The following is a 26,151-nucleotide window of genomic DNA, read 5'->3' as shown; positions in this document are numbered from 1 at the left end:
AAATAAATAAAAATGGATGGCGGACTGGCAGTTTTGTGTGCGTGTGTGTGTCACTTAACAGAAATGATCGTTACTTACTGTAATGGGTTACTCACCCTAATAAATCTAATTGAAGACTAAAATGTGCTTAGATACTCTATAGACTTGTGAAATGTATTAACTGTTGCTTAGGTTTCGCATTTCTTTTTTTTATTTTAAAAAAACAACCAGCAAACGCACAAAATTTTGACATCAAACTTCTGAAATCCACAGTCTGACCCCGGAGCAAGATGGCGGCGGTGCAGACGGATCTCACTAGTCCAGCTAGGGGGCTCCTGTGCACTGATATTAGTGTGTCCTTCACTTTGGACCCGAGCGGACACCGGTCAACATGGCTTTCGCAGCTTCTCAGATCGTCAGAGGCTTCTCGTCTTCAGCTGTCCGAAATGTTGTTATTAAAAATGTAACGATCATCGGAGGTGGACAGATGGGTGCTGGGATTGCACAAGTGAGTAAGCGAAAAAGGAGCAGTCTGGCCCGTGTTTAGCTAAGCTGCTAGTTAATTTCAATGGGTTAAGGCCAATTTGGCTGTCTGCGTTATACGTTCGTCATATTCGCATAGTGGCACTGTGCAGGTTGTCTAGCACTAGTTATTCAAAACTTGTTATTGTCCTCTTTTATCGCCACTTACGCTTACAGGACACTAGTGCATGCAGAGTAAACACACCGCTTTGAATTTCAGTTTGTTGAAAATATAAAAATCAAAGTGGACTTTGACTCTGTGCATTAGAGTTTTTTCCATTCTCTCATGTTTACTCTTAGCTGTGCTGTAAACACAACATCCTGCTTACGTGGAGTTATATAGCTTGAAATAAGGTACTGGGCTCAGAGCCACCTCTTGGCAAGATTGTTCATGAACTGTTTAGACAGATGCAACTTGGTGGAGAGCATGCAAAGACCCTGTTACGTTTTTGTTTGATCACTTTTCTTTTAGATTCTGTTTATGTAATTTGGTGATAGTTTTCCGGGATTTTTCATTTTTATGTTACACATCAAGGTCAGTAAAGTTACCATATAAAGGATCCTGGTGGCCATTAAGTGAACTTTATATTTGGGTGTAGTTGGCAGGTGTTCAAGTATGTCTGCCTAGCCTAGTCAAACTAACCCACAAAGAGTTTGAATGTGTCGGATTCAACCAAAACCGATCCCCCATTGGTGGCTGCGTTTGGAACAATCTTGAAATATTTTCTTTCTTTAAGGTTGCCGCATCAACGGGCCACTCTGTGACACTGGTGGACACGTCTGACGACATCCTCAAAAAGTCCATCAAATTAATTGAAGGGAGCCTTAAACGAGTGGCGAAGAAGAAGTTTTCCGATAAGCCAGAAGTGAGAGGCTGTAAATTTACTGACAAAATGAGCAGCAATATCAGCCACACCATGAAATTTGAGCAGTTTCTTAAAAATGTTGTTTGGTTTGTTTCAGGCAGGTGAAGAGTTCATCAAGAAAATTGTGCAGAAGGTGTCGACCTCGACAGATGCTGAATCTGCCGTTCAGGGCTCGGATCTTGTGGTGGAGGCCATTGTTGAAAATCTAAAGATCAAGCAGGATCTTTTCAGTAGGCTCGACAAGTTGGCACCATCGTAAGCTCTACTTCAGTTCTGTTTATTTGTGTAGAGTGTAAAGCTTTTAGCTCTTGGGTTAGATCACCTAACATACAATGATGTGCAAAAGTCTTGAGCCACCCCTCATTTCTTTATATGTTGCTTCCAAGGAGCCAGACTTTCCTGTCATTTATTGAACTCTCAGTCTGGTGTTCAACTAACCCTGTGAACCCACGATCAAGGAGACGTAGGGTTTTCAGATTCATACTATAAGGCCTTTGACCTCAAGATGGGAGAGGTCATGATTTGCATTTCAGCCAGTGGTGTTGGAGATATTGTCAAAATGAATTATGAATGCAGAAAAGTACCTGACTGGCACCAACTTCATTTTTCTGCATGGCAATGATCCCAAATACACTGCCGTGCAGTAAAAGCATACCTGGATAAAAAAAAATACACAGTGGAAGACTGTCATGGATCGGCCTCGTATTATTGTAGCAGTGTGGGATCATCTCAGCAGAGTACAGAACAAAAGGCAGCAAACCTCCAAAGATGAGTTTTGAGTTTCCTTCAAGAAGCCTGGAGAGCAATTCCTGAAGACTACTTAAAGAAATGACAAGTAGTGTATGCACGTATGAAGACTTTTGGTGGCACAAATGTACTTTCATGGCATTTATTTTTTAAATTAAATATATAGCCAGTTTGGATCTAGTTTCAACTCCCAAAGGCAATTACGCAAGCAAACTTGATGACACCTCCCACCCAGATCCAGCAAAACAAATTGGACCAGACTGATTTAAGATTGTGTGACCAGACTTTTTCATGATTGTGTGCTGCCTGTCTTTTCTATGCTGACTTATCTCTCAGAGTTCAGCATCAGCTTGCACACTCTGCCTGAATGTGAACACCTTTTGGCACAGTCAGAAAGACTTGTAGGATAGTGATCATTAAAGTGTTCACCATTAGCTTACCATGGCCAGTAAGGGGGGAATTATTCAGATGTATGCTTTAGGAAAAGCAGCAGTACCACCTTATAAAGATACACCCCACTATAAATAAAATGTTGTAAATATTATTAGCAGGTTTTAAATAAAGTATAAAAATTAAAAGAGAAAAATATTCTCCATTAGTGTAAGAAGCAGGAGTAACTTCACAGACAGCTGATTGTTTATCCACACTGTGTAATCAGTCAGAAAATACTTGTCTCCCAGCTTGCCAGGGTCTACTTTTGTTAAGAGGACTTGGAAATGCTCAAAAAATGACAAACTGTAGACTCCAATGGCTTGTAGTCAAGCCAGTGTCCAGAGACAGTACCCAGCTGTAGCCACAAGATGGCAGTAATTTACATAATGGACACCAACAGGCAACATGCCCAGACGTTGCTTGCCTTTCTTGTAGTGACCATGTTACAGATCAAGTAAGTTAAGTAAGTTGATTATGGCCTTGTTAAAGGCAATAAAAGGCATATTTCTGCTTTATCAACTGATGTCTGTGATATGTGTTGATTTCTTTCTTTAGGCACACCATCTTTGCCAGTAACACGTCCTCGCTGTCTATCCGTGACATCGCCAGCTCCACCAACAGGCAAGACAGATTCGGTGGCCTTCACTTCTTCAACCCAGTTGCTATGATGAAGCTGGTAGAGGTAGGGTCTTAAGAAAAGAATCATTATTAGCATGCTCATTTTCTTTATTTAACAAGATACAACACAAATAAACATCTTCAAATACCAGGAAGTAATATAACACATTTATACATATATATCATGTATAATTGGCTCATATTGCTGAAACCTGTTTGCAAGAACAATAAAAGAGTTACTAACAGGATCTGTCTGAGTTTTTTGTGTATTGTACATCATAATGCACGTAGTGGCATGCAGGCACACATGTCTTTATAGGATTACTATAAGTAGCCTATCCTATAGTTACGATAGTATAGTGATCTTTGTTTAACTTTACTATAGTTATAGAATTACTATAACTTGGGCAAACCCTGTATTATTAGAATTGTACTATTACAACAAAAGCTGCTAAAGTCTCCATCTTCCACAGGTGATTGGAACTCCAGCAACAAGCCAAGACACTTTGGATTCCCTCCTGGACTTCAGCAAAGTGCTTGGAAAAACACCAGTGTCCTGCAAGGTGAGGAGTTTTTGCCTATAGCTTAAGCAATAAAGTTGCTCATTTTGTATCAGTGGCTCACGTTAAGGTCTGGGATGTGTTGTATTAGATGGCTTGCACATGCTCAGTGTATTGGATTGCTGTGGCCGTCTGTGTTAAATCTTGAAGTCTTGGTACCAGATACTGCAGGTCTGCTTCAAAGGTCGGTTCTGAGCTGCTGTGTTGACACAAGAAACATAACCTGTTTTCACTACACTGCACTAAACCTTACCCAATATTACCCACAGAACTATGAGGTTTGATCATAAAATTCTTCAACTCCACCCATTTAAAAAAAGACAGTCAGACTGTCAGCACTAGTGTAACTTCATGCAGCTGCTGACGGAGAACATTTGGCCCACACAACCTGAGCTGTGGTGTGTGCCACTGTGTTTTCGCCACTCCAGAAGCAAAGCTTCGCTCACCACCCTCGTTGAACCAAATCCAGCATGCATAGCAGACACACAAGTGCAAGTGGTTACGATGAGGCCGACAGCAGCAGCTGGAAGTGGTGCAGAATTTATAGTTTCCCAAAATACTGTAAAGCAAAATGTGGTTAAAATTCAGTAAATAACAATAAGGGATTCAATCATGTCAAGCTATTTGCTAACATGCACACTGTAGTAATGTGCATGCCATCTGCTGCGACAGGTTGGGGTGAGAGAAGGAAAACAGGATAAAAGACATGCTGTGGAAGAGAGACAGAGGTTAATAACACATATGATTCAATGCAGAGAGGTCTGTTAACACATAGTGAGTGAGAAAGGTGACTGGAAAGGAAAAACTCAATGCATCATGGGAATCCCCCAGCAGCCTACATCTATTGCAGAATAACTAAGGGAGGATTCAGGGTCACCTGGTCCAGCCCTAACTATATGCTTTAGCAAAAAGGAAAGTTTTAAGCCTAATCTTGAAAGTAGAGATAGTGTCTGTCTCCCGAATCCAAACTGGAAGCTGGTTCCACAGAAGAGGAGCCTGAAAACTGAAGGCTCTCCCTCCCATTCTACTTTTAAATACTCTAGGAACAACAAGTAGGCCTGCAGAGCAAGAGCGAAGTGCTCTAATAGGGTGATATGGTACTACAAGGTCATTAAGATAAGATGGGGCCTGATTATTTAAGACCTTGTATGTGAGGAGCAGGATTTTGAATTCAATTCTGGATTTAACAGGAAGCCAATGAAGGGAAGCCAAAACAGGAGAAATCTGCTCTCTCTTTCTAGTCCCTGTCAGGACTCTTGCTGCAGCATTTTGGATTAGCTGAAGGCTTTTCAGAGAGTTTTTTTGGACATCCTGATAATAATGAATTACAGTAGTCCAGCCTGGAAGTAATAAATGCATGAACTAGTTTTTCTGCGTCACTCTGAGACAGGATATTTCTACCTTTAGAGATTTGTTTGACAACTACTCTTTCAAGGATTTTTGATATGAAAGGAAGGTTGGGGATTGGCCTATAATTAGCTAAGACTGCTGGGTCTAGAGATGCTCTTTGAGTAAAGGTTTAACTACAGCCAGCTTGAAGGCCTGTGGCACATAGCCGATTATTAGAGATAGGTTGATCATATTTAAGATCGAAGAATTAATTAATGGCAGGACTTCTTTGAGCAGTTTTGTAGGAATGGGGTCTAAAAGACACGGAGGCTTGGAGGAAGTAATTATTGAAGTTAACTCAGAAAGATCAATTGGAGAAAAAGAGTCTAACTTAACATCAATGGTACTAAGAGTAGCTGTAGATAATATTACATCTGTGGGATGATTATGGTTAATTTTTTCTCTAATGATTAAAATTTTATTTGTGAAGAAGTTCATGAAGTCATTACTAGTTAAGGTTAAAGGGATGGTTGGCTCAAAAGAGCTCTGACTGTTTGTCAGCCTGGCTACAGTGCTGAAGAGAAACCTGGGGTTGTTCTTATTTTCTTCAATCAGTGACGAATAGTAAGATGTTCTGGCTTTGCGGAGGGCTTTCTTATAAAGCAGCAAACTATTTCTCCAGGCTAAATGATGATCCTCTAAATTTGTGACACGCCATTTCCTCTCCAGCTTACGAGTCACCTGCTTTAGGCTACGTGTTTGAGAATTATACCACGGAGTCAGGTACTTCTGATTTGAGGCCTTAGTTTTCACAGGAGCTACAGTATCCAGAGTCATACGTAGTGAGGAGGTGAAATTATTAACAAGATAATAATTTGGTTGGTGGGGTAGTATTCAGATAGCTGCTCTGCTCTATGGGTACTGAAGATGATAACAGTGGGTGGATTATATTCTTAAACTTAGTTACAGCGCTTTCAGAAAGACATCTACTTTGATAAAGTCTACTCTCCACCGCTGTGTAATCAATTATTGTAAATGTAAATGTTATCAGGAAATGATCAGACAGGAGAGGGTTTTCAGGAAACACTGTTAAATGTTCAGTTTCTACGCCATATGTTAAAACAAGATCTAGAGTGTGATTAAAGTGGTGGGTGGGTTCTTTTACAGTTTGAGAGAAGCCAATTGAGTCTAATAACAGATTAAATGCCATGTTGAGGCTGTCATTTTTAGCATCTACATGGATGTTAAAATCACCCACAATAATTATTTTATCTGAGCTGAGAACTAAATCAGTCTGAGAAATCAGACAGAAACTCTGTGTAAGGCCCAGGTGGACGATAGATGATAACAAGTAAGACTGGTTTCTGAGTTTCACAGCTGGGGTGGACGAGGCTAAGCATCAGGCTTTCAAATGAATTAAAAGTCTGTCTTGGTCTTTCATTAATTAATAGGCTGGTGTGAAAAATTGCTGCCACACCGCCCCCTCGGCCTGTGCTTCGAGGTTTCTGGTAGTTAGAATGACTCGGGGGTGTTGATTCATTTAAACTAACATAATCATCCTGCTGCAACCAGGTTTCTGTAAGGCAGAGTAAATCGATTTGTTGATCAATTATTAAGTCATGTACTAACAGAGACTTGGAGGAGAGAGACCTAATATTTAATAATCCTCAATGTTTTACTCTTTGGTTCAGATGTGGACACTGTATTGTTCTTTCTTTGTAATTTTTTTATGTTTAAGTTGTTTGTTGCTGGTTTTTAGTTTGTTTTTTGTCTTTTTGGGAGCTGACACAGTCTCTGTGGAGATGGGTTTTTGGGGGGGTAGCAGGAGGAGAGAAGCTGCAGAGAGCCATGTAAGACTGCAACTCTGCTTCCTGGTCCCAACTCTGGATAGTCATATTTTGGGGGGTTTAATAAATTTGTCCATATTTCTAGAAATGAGAGCTGCTCCATCCAAAGTGGGATGGATGCCGTCTCTCCTAACAAGACCAGGATTCCTCCAGAAGGTTTGCCAATTATCTGTGAAGCCCACATCGTTTCTGGGACACCACTCAGACAGCCAGCAATTTAAGGAGAACATGCGGCTAAACATGTCGCTCCTGGTCTGATTGAGGAGGGGACCAGAGAAAACTACATTGTTTTGGCAGAGTACACATGTGAACAACTCTGCTTTCTGTCTTTAGTGTGGAACTAAAACCTTAATCATGTTGAACCTCTCTTCATTCAGGATACCTCTGGATTCATTGTAAACCGTCTACTTGTTCCATGCATGATGGAGGCCATCCGGTTGTATGAGAGAGGTGTGTGTACCTGCTGTTTCTACAGCTCCTTCAAGCATCCTTCAAGCTTTTCACTGATTCCTCTAACTTTGTTGGCATTCTGTTTTTCTAACCTCTCAGGCGATGCATCCAAAGAAGACATTGACATTGGTATGAAACTCGGCGCTGGTTATCCCATGGGGCCATTTGAACTTGCTGATTATGTAGGACTAGACATAGTAAAGGCTGTTATTGAAGGTGAGTAAAAATCCATAGACACTGTAGTTGTTTATGTGATTTTGATTTAAACATGTGACAGCCTGTGATGAGATGGGACCGTCTGTCTGTATGTCTTTAGCCTTCAAGACAAAGGATCCTAAGAACCCTCTCTTTGATTCGAGTGACCTGCTGAACAAGCTGGTTGCAGAGGGCAAACTTGGCATAAAGACAGGAGAGGGATTCTACAAGCACAAGTGATCTGCTGTGAATGTGTGCATTCATCACTGAAACTAGCTCAACAACTGATCAGACACTGGAATAGATAAGTGCCTTTGCCGTGTGCATTAAAGAGCAACTGTTTGCTAAGTCAGCCTGTCAGTTTCCTTTCAGTGTCCAGCGAATTTTAAAGCTGAATAAATAGATTTTTAAATACTTGCCGTCTGTTGTTATTTTTAGAGAGATATCGATGACTTATTGGATGTGCAGGTATCATATTTATGAGCATCAGTTAAAAAAAGGAAAACATTTTAATGGTAATAGAAGAATGATGATATTGTTAAGACAAAGACTAAAATGTAAGTGGTTGTGCCATACAAGGCAGCGCTCAAACTAAACTTTTGAAGTTGCTATGATGGATACTTTCATACTGGACTTTCAAGTCAACTCAAGTGGCTTTATTGTCATTTCAGCCACGTGGAGTGGTACGGTACGCAGTGAAGCGAGACAGCGTTCCTCCAAGACCACGGTGTTACATATAACAGACAATCGGCACAGGACTACGTAAAGTGCAAGTGTGCAAAAATTGCAAACTGCAAAAAAAAAAAAAAAAAGAAAACCGTGCAACACAGTCGTGAGTCATCAAAGTGAACAGCAGTGGGCTGAGCACACAGCCTTGAGGGGCTCCAGTGCTCAGTGTGGTGGTGTTCGTGATGCTGTTACCGATCCCAGCTGACTCAGGTTTCTCTGTCAGAACTTTTATGATGTATCCAAAAGACAAAAGGTTTAAATAAAGCTTTGTTTGCTAAAAAGTTCATAATATCATTTTAAAAGTTGATAGCATAAAAGTGTTGTTTTCACACGGTCTTTGACACTATTACTAGTGATTGCTGTGTGCACAGAACAATGAAATAAATTATAGAATGATTATTATAATAATTACAGTAACACTGCTTTTAATGTATTTTTTTTTTTTAGGTTTTGGGGTTTGTTTTAGTAACGGACATAAAGCCACTCAACCTTTGAGCAGAGTCTGACTCTGTCTGCCCTGACTGGTGCAGAATTCATATGAATTCATACTTTTGGATCCTCAATTCTCTTTTATGGACTGATTTACGTTTTTCACAGCAACTTTGGGAACAGAAACAGGTATCTGAGATGCTTTCAGACATTTGCTGTTATGACAGCGGCCAACTCTCATTAGAAATAAATGCTCATAATGTGCAACTTTGCTCTGCGCACACAGGAATTACATTATGCACACTGATGAAAGAAAGACATAGGACTTTTTAATTCTACTTTTGTTTTGGAAGTTGGATGAATAAAATATACTATTCACAGAGAGGAAATTTTGTGTGAAAGAACTAAATTATTTTTGAATAATTTCATAAAACGTGCCTGAAAGACAGCTTCAGGCTGGAGAACTATTCCTGAATACTGCTCGAAGAATAGAGGTGATCATACCAAGCAGTAAGTCAGCATTGGGTAAAATATAAAAAAAATCCTGTGTTGCTCAAGACTTTTGCACACTACTGTATAGTGTATAGGCTATTCCTACAACAAAACATATTCTGGGAGCGTGAGTCACTGATAAGTGGTGAGAAAGGTGTCAAGAAGAGAAGAAAGTTGTGAACACAGCACTTCAGTAGTAACTTTTTTCTTACAGCTAGTCCCAATCACTTGCGTTTTCTTCCTGTTGTGTTTTCACCACTAAACAGCTTTGAGTTGTACTATAGATTTATTTAATTATTTGATTTCACCAAATGTTTCATTGATCCCTAATCATGATCAGGATTTGTTTTTCAGACCACATTTCTTCGTCCAAGATAATGGTTCACTTGCAGGGTTTTTTGTTTCCAGGTAGGCTCTTTCTATTGTTGTTTACCCAGTAAGCAGCACTGGAAAATATGTACACAAGAATGAACTGGCAGTGTACAACTTATCATGTCTTTGCAGTTCCTGTTGCTTTCTTTTTTAAGAAAAAGGAAGCTATTTTTCCTCTTCTGTGTGTCCTCTGCATTCTACAGAATTTAATCTACATCATTTTTCAGTGCTTACTCTTGTGTTCTTATGCTTTGCCTAAAGTAAACACTCCACATGGTGCTTCAGTTGAGTCTTTGCATGCTATGTTTGCACAGCAACCTGCTTACATGGCGTTTTGTATATCTGCACAGTGCCTTCTGTCAACAAGGTTATGTAAAAACAACAAAGACAGATTTAATGTAAAGGAGCCATGAACTTATCATCAAGGTCACTTTTCTTCAAAGTTTTATGGTTAATGTTATATTAATATTTATGTTGATCACGTCTCCTTCCAAAAATAACAAGCAGCGATGGCTTTAAAATGATCTTGAACCGTTTTCTTTAAAGGTTGCCACATCAATGGGCCACTCTGTCACACTGGTTGACGCGGGTGACAGCATCCTCAAAAAGTCCATTAAAACAACTGAAGGCAGCCTCAAGAGTGGCGAGAAGAAGTTTAAGATAAGGCAGAGGTGCAGTTAACAGGCAACGTCACCACTTCATATTCTCTACTGTTCACTGGTTTCACCAGACTTAAGCTACTGTGCAGAGGTCTGGGGCAACAACTATAAAACAACATTACATTCACTTTTTACTCTTCAAAAAAAAAAGCAGTTCGAATCATCCACAATGCAGGTTATAGGGAACATACAAACTCACTATTTTTGCAGTCTGAAATATTGAAAATTGCTGATCTAGTGAAATTCCAAACAGCGCAAATTCTAGTCAAAGCAAAAAAAAATTCAGTGTATGTTTTCTTTCAAAGAAGTAAGTTATAATTTAAGGGGTTTTTGTGACTACAAAACAGGGAAGGTACGTGCTACAAGAAAAAGCTTTTGTGTTTCTGTTCATGGAGTGAAACTGTGGAACAGTCTGAATATCAAATCAAATCAAATCACTTTTATTGTCGCATCACATGTGCAGGTACATTGGTACAGCACATGTGAGTGAAATTCTTGTGTGCGAGCTTCACAAGCAACAGAGTTGTGCAAAATACAATAATGTAAACAAGCAAAATACAAGAATGGCTACATCTGAAACTAATAAATATATGTACAATATATAATAGTATATGCATTTCTGGATGTGTATACTAAATATTTTTCTACGTGTGTGTGTGTGTGTGTGTGTGTGTACACATATTTTACAAATTAAATAGAGTAAACAATAAATAAAATATATAAAATAAATAAAATAAAATATACAGAGTGAGACATGTGCAAAACAGTGGCATTACTGTACAGTATGGAGTGCATAATGTTAAAGTTCCAGTAGTGAAGCTGAGGTGTCTATGAAGTGTTCAGCAGTCTGATGGCCTGATGGAAAAAGCTGTCTCTCAGTCTGCTGGTACGGGACCGGATGCTGCAGAACCTCCTTCCTGATGGAAGTAGTCTGAACAGTTTATGGCTGGGGTGACTGGGGTCCTTGATGATCCTCCCCGCTTTCCTCAGGCACCGCTTCCTGTAGATGTCTTGGAGGGAGGGAAGCTCACCTCCAATTATCCGTTCAGAGCACCGCACTACTCGCTGGAGAGCTTTGCAGTTGTAGGCGGTGCTGTTGCCATACCAGGTGGTGATGCATCCAGTGAGGATGCTCTCAATGGCACAGTGATAGAAGGTCCTGAGGATGCGGGGGCTCATGCCGAATCTTTTCAGTCTCCTGAGAAAGAAGAGGCGCTGCTGCGCCTTTTTCACTGTTTTGTTTGTGTGTACTGACCACGTAAGATCCTCAGCCAGATGTACTCCAAGGAACCGGAAGCTGCTCACTCTCTCCACAGCAGCGCCGCTGATGGTGATGGGGGTGTGTACTTCTCTGCACCTCCGGAAGTCCACTATCAACTCCTTTATCTTTGCGACGTTGAGGGTGAGATGGTTGTCTTGACACCAGTGGGTCAGGGCGCTGACCTCCTCCCTGTAAGCCGTCTCATCACCATTGGTGATAAGACCCACCACTGTAGTGTCGTCCGCAAACTTCACAATGATGTTGGAGTTGTTAGTGGCTGTGCAGTCGTAGGTGTAGAGTGAGTATAGGAGAGGGCTCAGTACACACCCCTGTGGAGCACCAGTGTTCAGTGTGACGGGGGATGAGGTGATGCTGCCCAGTCTGACCACTTGGCGTCTGTCAGACAGGAAGCTAAGGATCCAGCTGCAGAGGGAGCTGCTCAGTCCTAGATCCTGCAGTTTCCTGTCCAGCTTCGAGGGAACGATGGTATTGAATGCTGAGCTGTAATCTACAAACAGCATTCTCACATACGTGTCTCTCTTCTCCAGGTGTGACAGGGCAGTGTGTAGTGTGGAACTAAAGCAATGTCCAAACATAAAACAGCTCAAAAAGAGTTATAAAAATATGATCTTCTCGAACTATAAAGAAAGGGAAAATATTGAAATTGAGTGAATGTCTCTATTTAAAAAATTTCATGATGTGATATTATAGTATATAGTATATATTGTATTCAGATATCTGTTCACTATTTTTATTACAGATTATATCAGTAAGGAAGCTGACTAAATATTAACTGATAACTTATGGCAAAGGGGTGGGATTAAATAAGTGTGTACTTCTTCCCACTCCCTTTCAACATGTAAATGAATCAGAACGGTAGAAATATTGAAATGTATTGATTTTGTATAGTATTTCTTTTTTTTTTATCTCTTATTTTCTTTACCAAATGTACCTGTATATTGTTTACATGTTTGAAATAAATTAACAAAGAAACAAACAAGCAAACATGAACAACCAGATCAGCAATCCTGTGAAATGTGTGCAATATCTGGATAACGTTGGGTTTGGTTTGTTTCGGGCAGGTGAAGAGTTCATCAAGAAATGTCGTTGCAGAAGGTGTCGAGCTCCACAGACGCTGCATCTGTGGTTCAGGGCTTGGATCTTGTGGTCGAGGCCGTTGCTGAAAATCTAAATATCAAGCTTTAGATCTTTCTAGAGATCTTTCATCATAAACTCTGTCTCGGTTCTTTTTGCTGTTGTAAGCTTCGGCTCTATTGAACACACAAGATATATGGACTGTTGCAAAGCTGCAGATGGGCCTGTTTTTGTTTTTTTAATTAACATCTCTATATTTCTATCTGTCTATCTTTGCTGCATGTTTAGTTTGAAAAGAAACACAATAACCCAGGAAACTCATTTTTTAGGTATACTCTTTCAGTTCTAGGAGGCAGGAATGTGTTGCATGCCATCCGTTGGAAAGAAAGTGCAACACAGACCGATGAGTCTGTGTGTCTCTGTGTCTGTGTGTTAGACGAAGTGTTACCTACAATTTACTAGCTGGGCTTACATCCTCATTTTAAGTTTGACAGTGTTTCAGTAGGTAAAGATAAATGCTTGGACAAGAATTGAGCTGCAGTTTGGGGAAGGCCTCGAAGGGGGCTGGCAGATCCCCCTGTACTAAAAAGGAGTGAAGAAGTTAAAGAATTGAGAACAAGGAGGGACGGAGGGTGGGGCACGTAAATGAGAATGAACAGCTTGCAGAACTGAGGGAACCTATATAGATGACAACCGGAAGGAGCGTGTTTGGAGGCGTGGTCCCACTCCTGAAATTCCAATACATAATCTCCAATAGTTAAAAGACATGATCATAAAGTGTAACTTTGGACCGTTACCATTTTAGTTCTGGCTACTTGCAAGTGCACTTCTGTGATTCTTTTCTTTTTTTTTCCCCACTGTCCTGTCTTAAAAGTTTTACAGACTGCAATCATCAATTTGCATGGCCTTTATGTTGAGGACTCAAAAAAAGTTGCCTCAAGGCTCTTTACACTGTAGGGTACGGACTCTAGAATATTAGAAAAAGAGTCCTAAGACTTAGACAATCCCCTACGAGCTAGCACTAGGTCACGTCAAAGGAAGAAATCCATATCTAGTATAATTTAGTGCATGAGGGGGAAATGAAGAAGAGCTTAAGAGAGAAAAGACAAAAGTTAGAGATGTGTAGTAGTGGTAATATGAGTAAGCTACTGAAGGCTCTCATTCTGTTTTTGGAAACTCCAGGAACCACAATGTAAGCCTGCAGTCTGAGAGTGAAGCACTCTATCTGGATAATTTGATACTGTGAGGTCTTTAAGGTGTGATAGGGTCTGATCATTGAAGATCTTCTCCATGACCTCAAAACACCTGGAAAATGCAGATATTTTGTAAGGGGGGTTGAGGGTTTTGGTTTTCTCCACACTGAAAAGACACTTCATTCACAACCCGCACCAGTTTTGGTTTCCTTATCCCTTCCTCACAAAAATGAAATCTGGTTTGAAGGGTTGACAATTTGGACCATGTGGTAAGATCCAGAAGACAAGTTATTGAAATGATGCTCTTACAGAGTGATAAATATAAAGTGGGCACAGTTTTAGATTTTTATGGATGAAGCTGAAGAATATTACGGTAGCACCTCATTTATGTGAGAACTTGACCCAGTTGGCCATTAATGGTTTTGACCCTGCCAGCGCTATATTGGAAAGTCTGTGTGATATTGGAAAGAATATAAATAATAAATAAACCCATTAACCATTTGATACCATTCTCCTCGCTGGTTACCCAGCTCACAGCTACGGCTCTCGAAAATCTTGTTGTTTATGTGGTTCAGGATTTAAAGCAGGTTGTTTATGATTCAGAAGGTCGGTGCTTTGATCCCCACCTCCTTAGTTTGTTGCAGAGTCCTTGGGAAAGATGCTGGGGAGTTTCTCTAAAAAGCAGCTTTCTGCCAGTGCAGGGGATCTGACAGATATTCCAGGATGGCGAAATGATTTGTGGGTTTGTAGTGCTGATCTCTTAAACTTAAGGCTAGGTTTGCGGCATAAGTTACCATGGAAATTTATCCCACTAACCACCTTCACAACCCTGAAAACCCAGTTAATCCTGAAGTTACCTTGCTAAGCACTTAATTCTCATTCATAGTACAGGCTTTAGGTGAAGGAGAAAGTGAAGGAGCAAATATTGTTAGTTTAGATTAAATCCACTGCAACATTATGCTATCCAATTTGTATCTGGATGTTTGTTTGCCTGTTTGTTTGTTGTTATTTTTTTACACTTGGAGAACATCACATATGCAAACAAACATATTAGATTTTTAAAAAATTAAAAAGGGATGGGGGGTATGGTTCTTCTAGTGAATTTAAATAATTCACTTGGTAAATAATTCACTCATCATTTAATTGCTTTGCTAAGAAATTTATTAGTGTTTTATAATACAGCAATTCCCATTCATACCTATAAATGTAAGTACAGTGGAACAGAGTGATAACTGTTTCCAAAGGAGAAATAAATGACAGTGTTTTTGAAAGAAATGGTTATCTACAGTGTGTTTTAAAAGAATCGAGGCACAAATTATGCTATCAGAATACAAAGTAAATGTTGGTAAATTCGACCAAAACTTGGGGGCTGTTTTACTGCTCCACCACAACCCAAAGGTGCTCTACTGGATTGAGATCTGGTGACTTCATTGTCATGTTGAAGGAACTAGCTTGAGATGATCTGGCCTATCATCATGTTGGAAATGGCCATCCAAAGATGGCTATACTAACAGTGTCAGCAGCAACACTCAGGGAGACTCTAGAATCGAATCACTTTTCTTCTGTATTTTGATGCTCGGTATGAGCGACGGTAGGGCAACTTGACCGTGTCTACATGGTTAAACGCACTGAGTTGCTGCCATGTGATTGGCTGATTATAAGTGTGCAGATCTGTGTTAATAAGCAGATGAACAGGTGTACCTAACAAAGTGGCCAGTGACTTTGTTATGGTTCAGCTGCCAGACTACACTGGCTACATCTTACACAGTTAACTGTTTTTAGGCTTTTAGTGATTACGTGGGTTTGCTGTCATTCCCTTATTTTTATTATTCACAAATGTATTTGTATTGTATTCATGTATTCTGTTATTCACATCTTTTGTTCTTGTAGCTATGTTTTGAAAAGTGCTGTACAAATAAAAGACTACTTTCGCATAAAACTGTGGACGTTTTTCTCCCTTTTAAACTCAAATTAATTGTGAGCACAAAATGAATACTTGGCAGATGCTGTCATAAAGCACTTGACACATTCTCAATCTTTTCCATGTCTTGTTAACCCAACACAAACACAAGGTGGTGCTGTTTCACTTGAAATGGTCCTTGATGAGACTGCAGGGTCACAATTCGGTTCTTTGGATTTAAGACATTTCAAATTAATCAAAGGGATCGATTTACTTTAAAAATGAATTTTATGTGAGTTTTAACTGAAGACTGTTAAATTCGATAACTGTGCAATTTTTACATCTGGAAACTTGTTACTCAACTGTAGTTTTTGTTCTTCTTTAAAGGCTCAGATACTCCAAGATTATATTTTCACAGCAGCACTGCTAGCACTACTACTTTAATATACAGTACTGTTCAAAAGACTTGTGTCTCATTTCTTTATATTTAGCTTCCAAGAATCTTCTAGCTTGTTTGTTTGTTTTTTTAAGTGCTCTTGAACAATAGTTCAGGCTTTCTGAAGGTCTTTCAAAGTTTTTCTTTGAACATTGGTGGCGTTTTCAGCCATTTTTGATCCAATCTTTGTACTTGGTCATTTTCGAAGCAATGTTTTTGTTTGTTTGTTAAGTGACTTAACACTGACTACTGAGTCATTCAACCATAAATGGCATCTTAAGTCAAGTGAATTTAAAATACTATTTTTAGGGACATAAAGCATCTTTTTGTGCTTGCTGGAAAAACACATAATTTGTTACCATTATTTTTAGTCAGATCTACAAAAAAAACAAAACAAAAAAAAAACAACAAAACACAAAGATGACAAAGTTTGACAAACAAGAAATTGAATTTTTGCACTAACAAGGTGATTTCTTAGCCAGAGAGCTGTTAGCCAAAAACCTGGCATATCACAGCCTGGTGTGCAGTGTGTCCTTCAAGGATTTGAGGAAGAACAGAAGAAGTGGCAGTGGCAAAAATACATACATACATAGATAAATAAAAAACTAGAGCAAATGAACGTCCACTTCCTTAAGAAACAGTTACTGTTACTGTTTGCTGAACCCTCTTTAGAAATGGTCTCAGTGGAAGAGCAGCTATTAGGGGAAATGGGAATAAAAGGCTGAGGTATGCCACATTATGAGGTCAGGAAAAAGGAACAGTTCAGCCAGTATTGAAGTATAAAGATGGCCATGCCACATATTGACTTTCAAGCTTGTTATAACTGTACAAACTGTGTTTAATTTATATACTACATTTCCATGTTTCTTTGCACAACTTTCAGTAAGTCTCTAGACCTCTTTCCCCATTTTCATATCACAATACAAAGAAATTAAGGAGTTGTTCAAGACTTACACAGCACTGCAATTCTGCATAAATTTAGTCCCAATATTGTTGCTTGTCAGCTTCTTTAAGCTTTTTAATAAGTTTCCTCCAACGCAAAAGCAAAGCGATGTCATGTTTTATCCGTGTCACACCACCGAGTGTCACTGCTGCCTGCGAGTACTAAAACTGCACACTCCAATGACGACACACAGAATGTTACATCTGGCACATCTAGCTCTGGTCTTTCCACCACACAAGTGATCAAATGAGCCAATGGTGCCTTTTTATTGTTTTTCTTTAAAAAAACAAAACAAAAAAACAAAACATGTTGAAACGGTTCAAATATGACCACTTGGGAAGCAAAGAAAAAAAATGCTATACCAAGATGACAGTGACCTAAAACATGAGACTTTAGGAAAAAAAAGGAATTAATCAAGTAATACTAAAAATAGAGCATTAAAATCAAGATGTTACAGAGATGTTTGCATGGAATAAACAACATGGCTAAAGACCACACTATTAGCTACCAGAGAGAAAAGACAAAAAGGTCCATTGCAATAAAAGACAGACTGTCAAGTGCTGGGGTAAATATATATTTCTGCTTCATATGTCATGTTTTAGAACAATAAAATATAGGCCTCTGAGCTGTCACTCTCGCCTTTGTCCTAATGTTGCCTGCAAAAATACCAAGAAAATTGACATAATCCTGACAGTTTAAAAAGTACACATACTGAGCATTATTTTACATCTGAGCAAGACTCGAGGTCACTATTTGTTACAAATAGTTATCAAAAGAAGCCTTAAGTTTCAATTTTCTGCAAGACGCTTCAACAAGAAAAATGGCTTTCCTGTGTCCAAAGCTTATTTCCATATATACCACTATATATATAAAAAAAAAAAAAAAAAAACCATATTAAACAAAGGGGAAAAATAATCACAGAAATATACACCAAGAAACTGAACAAGGGTTCAGGATACAAATAAAAGGCATTCAAAAATAATATTCAGTCTAAAATGAAAAGCAAATCCAAAATGTTGATCCTTTTTTTGCACCAACTGGTCGTCAGCAACGAACTAGAAATCTTGAGGGCGTTTCTTGGACAAGATGAGATCCCTCCATCTTCCTTAGTGCAGTCTAGAAAGAGGTGTTTGGTCAGTCAGGGATGGAGGGGTGGGGGGTGGTGGCAAACCCCCAAAATGGTCTCAAAAAAACCCAAAAAAACAACAACAACAACAACAACCAAAAAAAAAAACCCAGTGAGAGAAACACAAGGGGCGGGGAAGTAAATTACAGCCTAATGAACTACACAAAGGGGAAAAAGAGGTGGCAAAATAACTTAGAATAACTTAGTAGCAGGTGTTTTGACTGTTACGGGCAGTGCAGGGTGGGGGAGGGGGGCGTTTGTGCACACATCACAATTGCTGCTATTTTTCAGTGCAGTGCCACAGATTTGCAGTAAAGCCAACATTGAAAAGGAAAACTGACGAAACAAAAATAAAAAAATATATATATTAAAATGAAAATAACCACACAGATGTTAACTCGATGCTTTCAGAGTGAGACGGCACGGTTACGTGAGGGTGCTCCTACTATAATCATGATTGTCTCGGTCAGTTCGGTTCAGTGTCTCTACAGCAGGCGCCTTTAGGGAGGAAGTAGAGTCAAACAGTGATTCTGGTGACGGCGGTGGCATGTGATGGTGGCAAAGGAAAGCGGGTAGGGTTAGGCAGGGTATCGACGGGGGGGTTGTGGGGTGCTGTGGGGGTTTCTCTGAGAACTGGAGGCTTCGGTTTTGGAGATTTAAGGGTCTTCATGGGATCTAACAGGCCTCCATCTCTAGCAGAGGGCCTGAAGCTGCTGCCTTTGCTTTGCATGTGGAGAAACTGTTGCGTTTTCCTCCTAGAAGAAAAGGGAATAAAAGAAATGACTGCATCTGTACACGAAAACCCAAAACTGCTGCATTGTGAACACCACATGCCAAAACATGAGTTATTTCACACTGTTCATCAAAAACCAGACAAGACAAATCGAGATGACTCAGGGTGACTCCCATGTGTCTCACCATGCAAGCATGCTCCCCTTAGTTCAAGGGGGTGGGAACAAATTATCTGTCATCAGCATCTACATAATCAATCATTTGCTTTCAGTTCGTGGTGTCAAAGCTGGTTGAATGAAACTCTTTGCAGCAGTGTGGAGCCTCTGAGCTACAGAGGCCTTATAGGTCAGTGGCAGGATGTGGGCTGGTCTAGCTTTGATCTCATGTAACGTGGGGGTTGCCTTGACCCAGCTGGCAGTGCTGCACTCTTCTTTGCTCATTCCTCCTCTCATGCTCCCTCTCTTTCTCTCTCTCTCTCTCTCTCTCTCTCTCACGCTGAGGTTGAGCGCCCAATTGTGTTTCTTCTGGTTGACATTTATGCTGCCATTGCAGGTGGGCGACAGGAAAACAAGAAAAAGGGAATTCTGGGTCTGTCTGAACACCCACGCTTCTGGTCTTGGGACAACATAAGAGCGCATTCATGGTTCTATAGGTGGTAGACAAGCGTATCCCACATTAGAAAAATGCCAGCAGGTACTATTATTTGATCCCACGCTTGCAGCATATTTGTAATAGCTTCAAAGTGGCATTTATAAGCAAGTGTAGCCTATGACTGACCCCGGTCTACTGTGCCACATCAATCTGTTCTTGACAATAGGCGAGGAATCACAGGTTTATGCAGAATACAGTACTTAATACATTACTAGATATCTGTGACTGAAGAAGGATTAGTGTATTATATGGATCATTATTAACTTTTAATGTGCTGCTTCATCTAATTAGCTTCCACCACTGCAAGTCCTTTTGCTACAGTGTGTTTCTTCTACTTTACAGACAATTAACAGACTCAGAAAGTAGTACCTCTAGTAGCTCAGCTTAAAGAGTGTACTGTGAAGCAAGATTACCAAGTTAGCCAGATACACTGAGCCTAAAGACAGAAGTGGCTCTCTTTAAACCTGGATAAATCACCAAGCTAACTTATGCTAAACACATTACCTGGTCATGAGCAGGTCTGAAAATCAGTTGCATCGTGTTATTACTGGTTCTTTTATTAACAGCATGTTTTAGGTGTGATGTAGATTCTCTGCTGAGAGAATGTGTTTCATTGTGCGTGCAATTTGTTTAGCCATAACTTACGTAGAAAACACCAAATGATGTCCCAGCTGTAAAGTTACTGGAATTTGCCCGCATAAATGTTAGTTAGTTTCAGATTTGGTTTTTAATCTGGTGCCAGTGTATAAAGTTGCAGAGCTCCAAAAACGAACAGCTGTGATAAAATACATTAACTCGAGTAAATTTGGTTATTTTGGTTGCTCTGTGTGCTATCATCATAATCATCTGATAACATCTCCAATCTGAGTAGGGGACACTCATAGGGATCATTTTGTGGGGGGAAAAAAAAAAAGCATGGCATGGCATGTGGAACGCCCCCCTTTTTATGTGAGCGAGTATAGAGCCCGAAGCAGAGAACTGGGCTTAACAAAGAAAGCTGATAACCACTGCCATAAAGCCCATCACCTCTTACTGTGGATTTAGGCTTTGTCAAGCCAGCTAATGCAAAGAAAGCCTGACTGTGTTGAATTTTCTTTCAGTATACCCCTCTGTTAGGACAACCTATTAAGAGCACTTGTGTACTTTTAAAGACTATACATATTTAGTGCCCGTGTATTGCTAAAGCTGATATTAATCGACCGACCAGATGACAGTGAAGCTGATGACAGCTTGAATATTTATATTTGTGTCCAATCAAAGTTATAGCAGAACTTTATCACATAATATCAGTAGTCTTTTCTTCTCAATGTGAATAATCTTGAACATGTGACTTTGGGGAAAATGTATTCCATCTTTAACTGGAGTGTTAGAGAAAAAGCTTTGCCAAAACATAATATCCCCCTCACATCTCCAGTGTGTTGTGTTATTTACTAGTACTAGTAAAAACCAGTCATGTACAATATTTATAATTCCAAAAGCAACAGGATGTACTCATCACCCCAGCTGTGTCCCTATGAGCTCGGGTAAACCGCCACAGGGCCTGCAGTCTTAAGAGGCACGTGAGAACTGTGTCTATCATGTAAACTATGTCGCACAACAGGCACCTGACTCACAGATGCACTATCCTGCACAGGAGACTGCCATAGTTCATGTAGCTATGTTGTTAATTACCCAAACCTGCGTGGTTCAGGCAGAGGTCGACACGAGGGTGTAAAAATGTTGCGCGACTCCACTTCACAAGACCTTCATGAAATGAGCCCCGGTTCCCTGACGAGGGAAAATTGTTTGTCAAGCTGCAAAAGTGTTCTTTTCCCCTCTCGTGATCCAAGCTTGGGCTAACATAACAAAGTTAGCTTCAGTTATTGACAAGCCAAGGAGAGTTATTTTAGACCCAAGCAGCATCAAATAGAATCAGTGATCAAAGTGGAGAGGCATAGACAGAGGTGGATGGATGTCTCCTGTGACTAAAAAGATGGATGTTTTGTGAAGACGGTAGAGAAACGGAAGAGAAACGGTATTAGTTTGCTTCTCCCTCGTGGCAAAGCCGAGAGTGAAGTCAGGCGAGTGCTACTGCTGTTCGCTACATCTTAACACTTAAAACTGTCTTAAGCACACACAAACACGCGTCACCACGCTGACTGCTTCACCACATGTGGATAAAAGAGAACGGGACAGAGGCCACCTTTCCCAAAGAGAGCTGACCCGCGAGCGGCACAGGACAGAAACTGAAAGGAACACATGGCTCAGAGAAAAAGAGAGAGCTCCTGTCGCTTTTATTTACCTCCGCCGCCCTCCCTCTTTTCATCCTAGGATCTCAAAGCGGACCCGCACGCCCGGCCCTGCACCCAGTTTCCTGGGGAGCATTTTTCCTTCCCCCCACCGCAGACATGAAAAGCGCTGGCCTTCCTGCCTGGGGAAGAGTCCTGAGGGGTGGCGGGCGAGAAGTGTGTGTGTGTCTGCGTGTGTGTGAGTCTTTCAAAAAGAGTTGGTGCTAACAGCAGGGGTGTGTGCTTGCGTGGTGGTGGTTGGTTATAGGGGGCACCAGGCCAGTGTTTCACAAGGTCCAGCCGACACAAACACTTGGATTCAGGAGCAACTTGACCCCTCCTCTCTTCTCGCCTCCCTCCGTCTCCTCCTCCACCTCCGTCCACATTAGTGCTCAGGAATGTTGGCCAGTCTTTTTTGCAGGAAATGAAACGCTCCTCTGTTCAGAGGGTGAGTGAAGGTTTAGTCTCCCCCCTTTCTCTCTCTCTCACTCTCCCCCAATTCCTTTGCCTCTATGTGAGGGAGGGAGGGAGGAAGGAGTGGGACGAGCCCTTTGCCCGGCTTTTGAAGTGTGGGAGGTTAAGATAACTGGCACGGCCTCGCGCCTCAATCGCCGCTTTCACCTCTCGGGCCGAATCAAAGCACCCGCAGCTGGGACCCACACGCCTTATAGCCCCCTGACCTCCATCCCGTCACCCCACCCACCCCTATTCCCTTCAGCTCCCCTCAATCCCAGCACAAAAGCGCTGGGGTTTCTTTTCAGTACCATTAAGGAGGAAAACATAGCTGAATTGCTAAATTACTCTAAAAATAAGTCAAGTGGAGAGTGCAGACTCTACCATGAGAGGAAAGACCCTGTGGTTGGGAGATGTGTCCACTGATGCTACTGAGCAGGAATCACCTTTTTAGACTTTCCTTGTATTGCTCTCTGACAGGTCAAGAAACAAGTACAGTTGGATGATTTTAGGCTGTAAACAAGCCAGCAGTGCAGGCAGATTACCTAAGATGCTTTGTTTCTCAGGCCCAGACTTGAGCCTGGTGTGCTGAGTGTCTCGGCTATGACCTTGGCCTTGTATCGCACAACCAGCTTTGGTGGCAGCTTTTCAAAGAAGCCACAGCTCTATAAAAAGTGTTACAGTGATGCTCTTAACAGCAAAAAAAAAAATGTTGGAAGAAAGGGGAAAAACAGTAATAGACGGCCCATTAGAAGAAACACCTGGAAGAGATGGCAATGAAAGGAAATATCCATTAAAAAAAGGGGGGGGGGGGGGGAGTGAAAACATTGGTTTGTATTGGTTCCACAAGCATTATCAGAAACTAACAGTTTAAAAAGAAATATGAGAAGCGAAAAACGTTCCTGCATAAAATATTGGAGCGTGAGGAAGGGTGGGGTCTGGCTGTGGTCAAATGGGGGAATAGGAAGAGGGGGAGTCACCCAAAAGCCCAAACCTCAGGCATGTGTGGGTGAGACTAGGGGGGAGCACAGGAGGGTGTGGGGAGGAGTGGTGAGGTGTTGCCCACATCTGAGGAGGCATTGCTGGGGGTGAAGTCTGGCTGTGTGCCCCCGCACAGCTCAGTCTGAGCCACTGCAAACCGGGGGATGTCAGGGAGGAGGGTGGTGGTGGTGCGGCACATTCAAAGGGCCTGCACAATGACTGTTCCCTCTGCTGTGGTCTCGCTTCAAAGGGCCTCCACCGCCACTTATATTCAGCATCAGGACAGAGGAGTGGAGCAGGAAGAGGTGGAGTAGGGCGAAACGAGGCAGCGAAAACGAGTGGAAGAAGAGCTGGGATAGTCGTTTAGCCTCCTTTAATAATAAACACGACTTCCTTTTGACGCTCCGTCCTTTGCCTGCCTGCGCCGTGTTACCTGGGGTGCTTTCATTCTGATAACTCACAGATAAGCATCTCACAAGGGGAGGGTTTTATGGAGGTCACATATTTTTTGCCTCTTCCGAGAGGCTGCAATGCCTCGAGGAGCCCCCGGAGGGGGGATGATGGAGGGGGGTGGAGGAGAGGAAGAGAGGAAGTAGAGAAGTCATCACAAAAAAGCCATGAGACTGGACCCTCATGCTGTTACCGCAGCTGGCCAAACCACGACACAATAGGCCCATGACTCAATCAAAACAAATTCCAGGCCCCAGTCTAAACAACAGGAGAACTACAGCTTCATTTATTCCCATATGGAGCCTTCTACTCCGTCCCCTATCCCACCCCACCCGACCCCCCCAAGAGAAAAGAAAAAGGTGTGAAATAAGGCTGCCAAGCCAGGATAAGACAACTATGTCAGTGTGAAAGATTTTTTACATCTGAGCAAAAACCACACACTCAACTGAGGCTTCACATGCTAAGTGCTGAGAGAGTAGTTTTACTTCACAGTGTATGCTTTGTGGAGGTGGGGGGTGGAGGGGGGGAGACATTTCCGATTCCATTTCCTACCTAAAGTAACATTAGCTGGGGCGTCACTCTGATTTAAAATCTCTCCTCCACCTCCTACCCATAACTATCCCCCCACCATTTTTTTTTTTTTTTGGTACAGTTTTAAAAACATCCTCTGATCTCCCGCGTGCTGCTCAGAGCGAGACCCACAGTCAGTTTCGCAATCCGGATTCCTTCCCCAATTATCCCAGGTCACTAATAAGGCTGGGTGTGGAGGCACTGGGCTGTGCCGCAGTGGCCTAGAGGCTCGCTGCCAAATTGAAATGACTCTGGAAATGGAGGCAGACGCTGAATCTTGCCTAATTGCAGCCTGAGTGTGTGGCTGGCTGCTCAGATTTTGTGCAATGTGTTGAGAGTGATGAGGGTCTGAGAGAGGGAGAAGATGAGAGGCGACAAATAAAGACAGAGGGGAGGGGGGGCAGAAAATGAGGAACGGAGACTGAAGGATGAGTGGCGGTTGACTGAGATTGGGTAAACTCCGAACTCTGGAGAACGGGGTCTGCTGGGGGATTTTCTTCTGGGCCTTTTCTAGCCCTCGCTCTCCCCTAACGCGCTCGCTCCCTCCTCGCTCATCAAAGTCTTTTGACAGCTGACTTCTGGCTGCAGACATCAGAGGGAGCAGAGCTGGGGCACGACCGAGACAGACAAGAGGAGACGAGCGAGAGTGGCCACCAAAGCTCCTGCTTGAACAACACTTTCTTTTATGCTTCTGGAGCAGGGCGTGTGGTTCCAAATGACCTTTGATACACTCTGCAGATGTTCATAATGCATATCCAGGACCACCTGATTTACAAAATAAAAATATACCACCTCGTGCCTAGTTTGTGGCAACTCCCAAACAAACAAAAACTGTGAACTTGTATGCAGCTTTACGGCGACTCTGGGGGCCCTTGTTAGCCAGATTAAAAAGCCACCTTTGTTAGGAGTGTCTCCCCCATGTGAAAAAAATGTGCAGTGGCTGAAACGGGAGAAAGCCTTGGGGGCATGTAGGGGTCTCAGCCAGATAACTATCTCAAAGGCTGTGAATCAGAGGGCTTAGTCAGACAAAAGGCTAACAGCACGAGAGGAAGCAAGATGGACAGAACCAAAATAAAGAGGTGCAGAAACAGCGAAGGGGAGTTTAAAAAAAGTGCAAAAAGAGTAATTTCCACTTAGTGTAAAGAAAGGGGTGTGAGGGAAGGAGCGGCGAAAGAGACAGGCGGAAACTCTAATTTCACAATGTCAGACTAATGACTTCTCTAAGAGCTGCTGTACTGTGGTGAGAGCCAGCTGTGTGGTGGACCCACTGTTTGACATGCTAAAGATAACAAAGGGAACCGACATCATGCCATAAAATGCTGCTCTGAGGCTCAACTCCTGGCTTGCCAGGCCTTTAAAAAAGGCCATTTAATATGAAAATGCACAAAGTCAGTGCAGCACGTCACCAGAATATTCTTCATCACAACCGTCCAAATGTTGAACCTCCGTACAATAGATGTGTTCACAACAGAGTCCCCAAAATTAACTCGTTAACAGATTTCTTTGCAGATTCTGCATAACGGGGGAGAGACAGATGGGTTAGAGGCGCGGACAGATGAAAAGGAATAGACAAACGAGTTCATTTAAAGATGCTTTTTGGCGTCTACAGCAAGCTAACCTCAATCCAGCTCTTTGGGATCTGCATAAATTGAGGGCTTGGGGAGTTGTGGCAGTATCCTTGGTATTATGCATATTAGTTTAAGGCTGTCACTGAGAATCAGCAAGGGTGTCCATCCCGCTGCGGCTAGGCACTGCTAATTATTGGATCAGAGATAAAGTGCTTTTTAGCGCTTGCGCTCTGTTCTTTGAAAACTGGCTGTGGTCACCAAAAAAGGAGAGAGACAGAGAAAGAAAAGAAAAGCCCAAT

General features: G+C 41.7%; 2 protein-coding genes across 8 annotated transcripts in view; one reads left to right on the top strand and one right to left on the bottom strand.

The window, feature by feature from the left end:
• The first annotated feature begins 149 nt into the window (after positions 1-149).
• hadh (hydroxyacyl-CoA dehydrogenase) lies at positions 150-8,154 on the top strand. 2 transcript variants are annotated; one of them, XM_040024023.1, is made up of 8 exons: positions 371-487; positions 1,239-1,367; positions 1,465-1,622; positions 3,102-3,228; positions 3,638-3,727; positions 7,278-7,350; positions 7,450-7,566; positions 7,667-7,785. In XM_040024023.1, exons 1-8 carry the CDS (start codon positions 371-373, stop codon positions 7,783-7,785), a joined length of 930 nt encoding a protein of 309 aa, XP_039879957.1. The 2 variants fall into 2 exon arrangements, with proteins under 2 accessions (XP_039879956.1, XP_039879957.1); XM_040024022.1 differs by having other exon boundaries at positions 150-487; positions 7,278-7,566; positions 7,667-8,154.
• Positions 8,155-15,505: 7,351 nt separating this feature from the next.
• lef1 (lymphoid enhancer-binding factor 1) overlaps positions 15,506-26,151 on the bottom strand; it is a 44,783-nt gene continuing 34,137 nt past the window's right edge. For all 6 annotated transcript variants that reach the window (XM_040024013.1, XM_040024014.1, XM_040024012.1 and 3 more), the window contains one exon: positions 15,506-18,935. In XM_040024013.1, coding sequence (XP_039879947.1) covers positions 18,856-18,935 — 80 coding nt within the window. In that variant the 3' untranslated portion in view covers positions 15,506-18,855. The remainder of the gene's footprint in view (positions 18,936-26,151) is intronic.

The sequence above is a fragment of the Simochromis diagramma genome, unplaced genomic scaffold (genome assembly GCF_900408965.1).
Source record: "Simochromis diagramma unplaced genomic scaffold, fSimDia1.1 OVJJ01000302.1, whole genome shotgun sequence".
Taxonomy (NCBI): Eukaryota; Metazoa; Chordata; class Actinopteri; order Cichliformes; family Cichlidae; genus Simochromis; species Simochromis diagramma.
The sequence above is the reverse complement of the archived record's forward strand: the minus strand, read 5'-3'. Positions and strand labels throughout refer to the sequence as shown.

Coding starts and splice junctions, on each gene's coding strand:
- hadh (XM_040024022.1), top strand. CDS start 371: ATGGCTTTCGCAGCTTCTCAGATCGTCAGAGGCTTCTCGTCTTCAGCT. Junction 1,623..3,101: donor CTCGACAAGTTGGCACCATC/GTAAGCTCTACT, acceptor TTCTTTCTTTAG/GCACACCATCTTTGCCAGTA. Junction 3,229..3,637: donor CTATGATGAAGCTGGTAGAG/GTAGGGTCTTAA, acceptor CATCTTCCACAG/GTGATTGGAACTCCAGCAAC.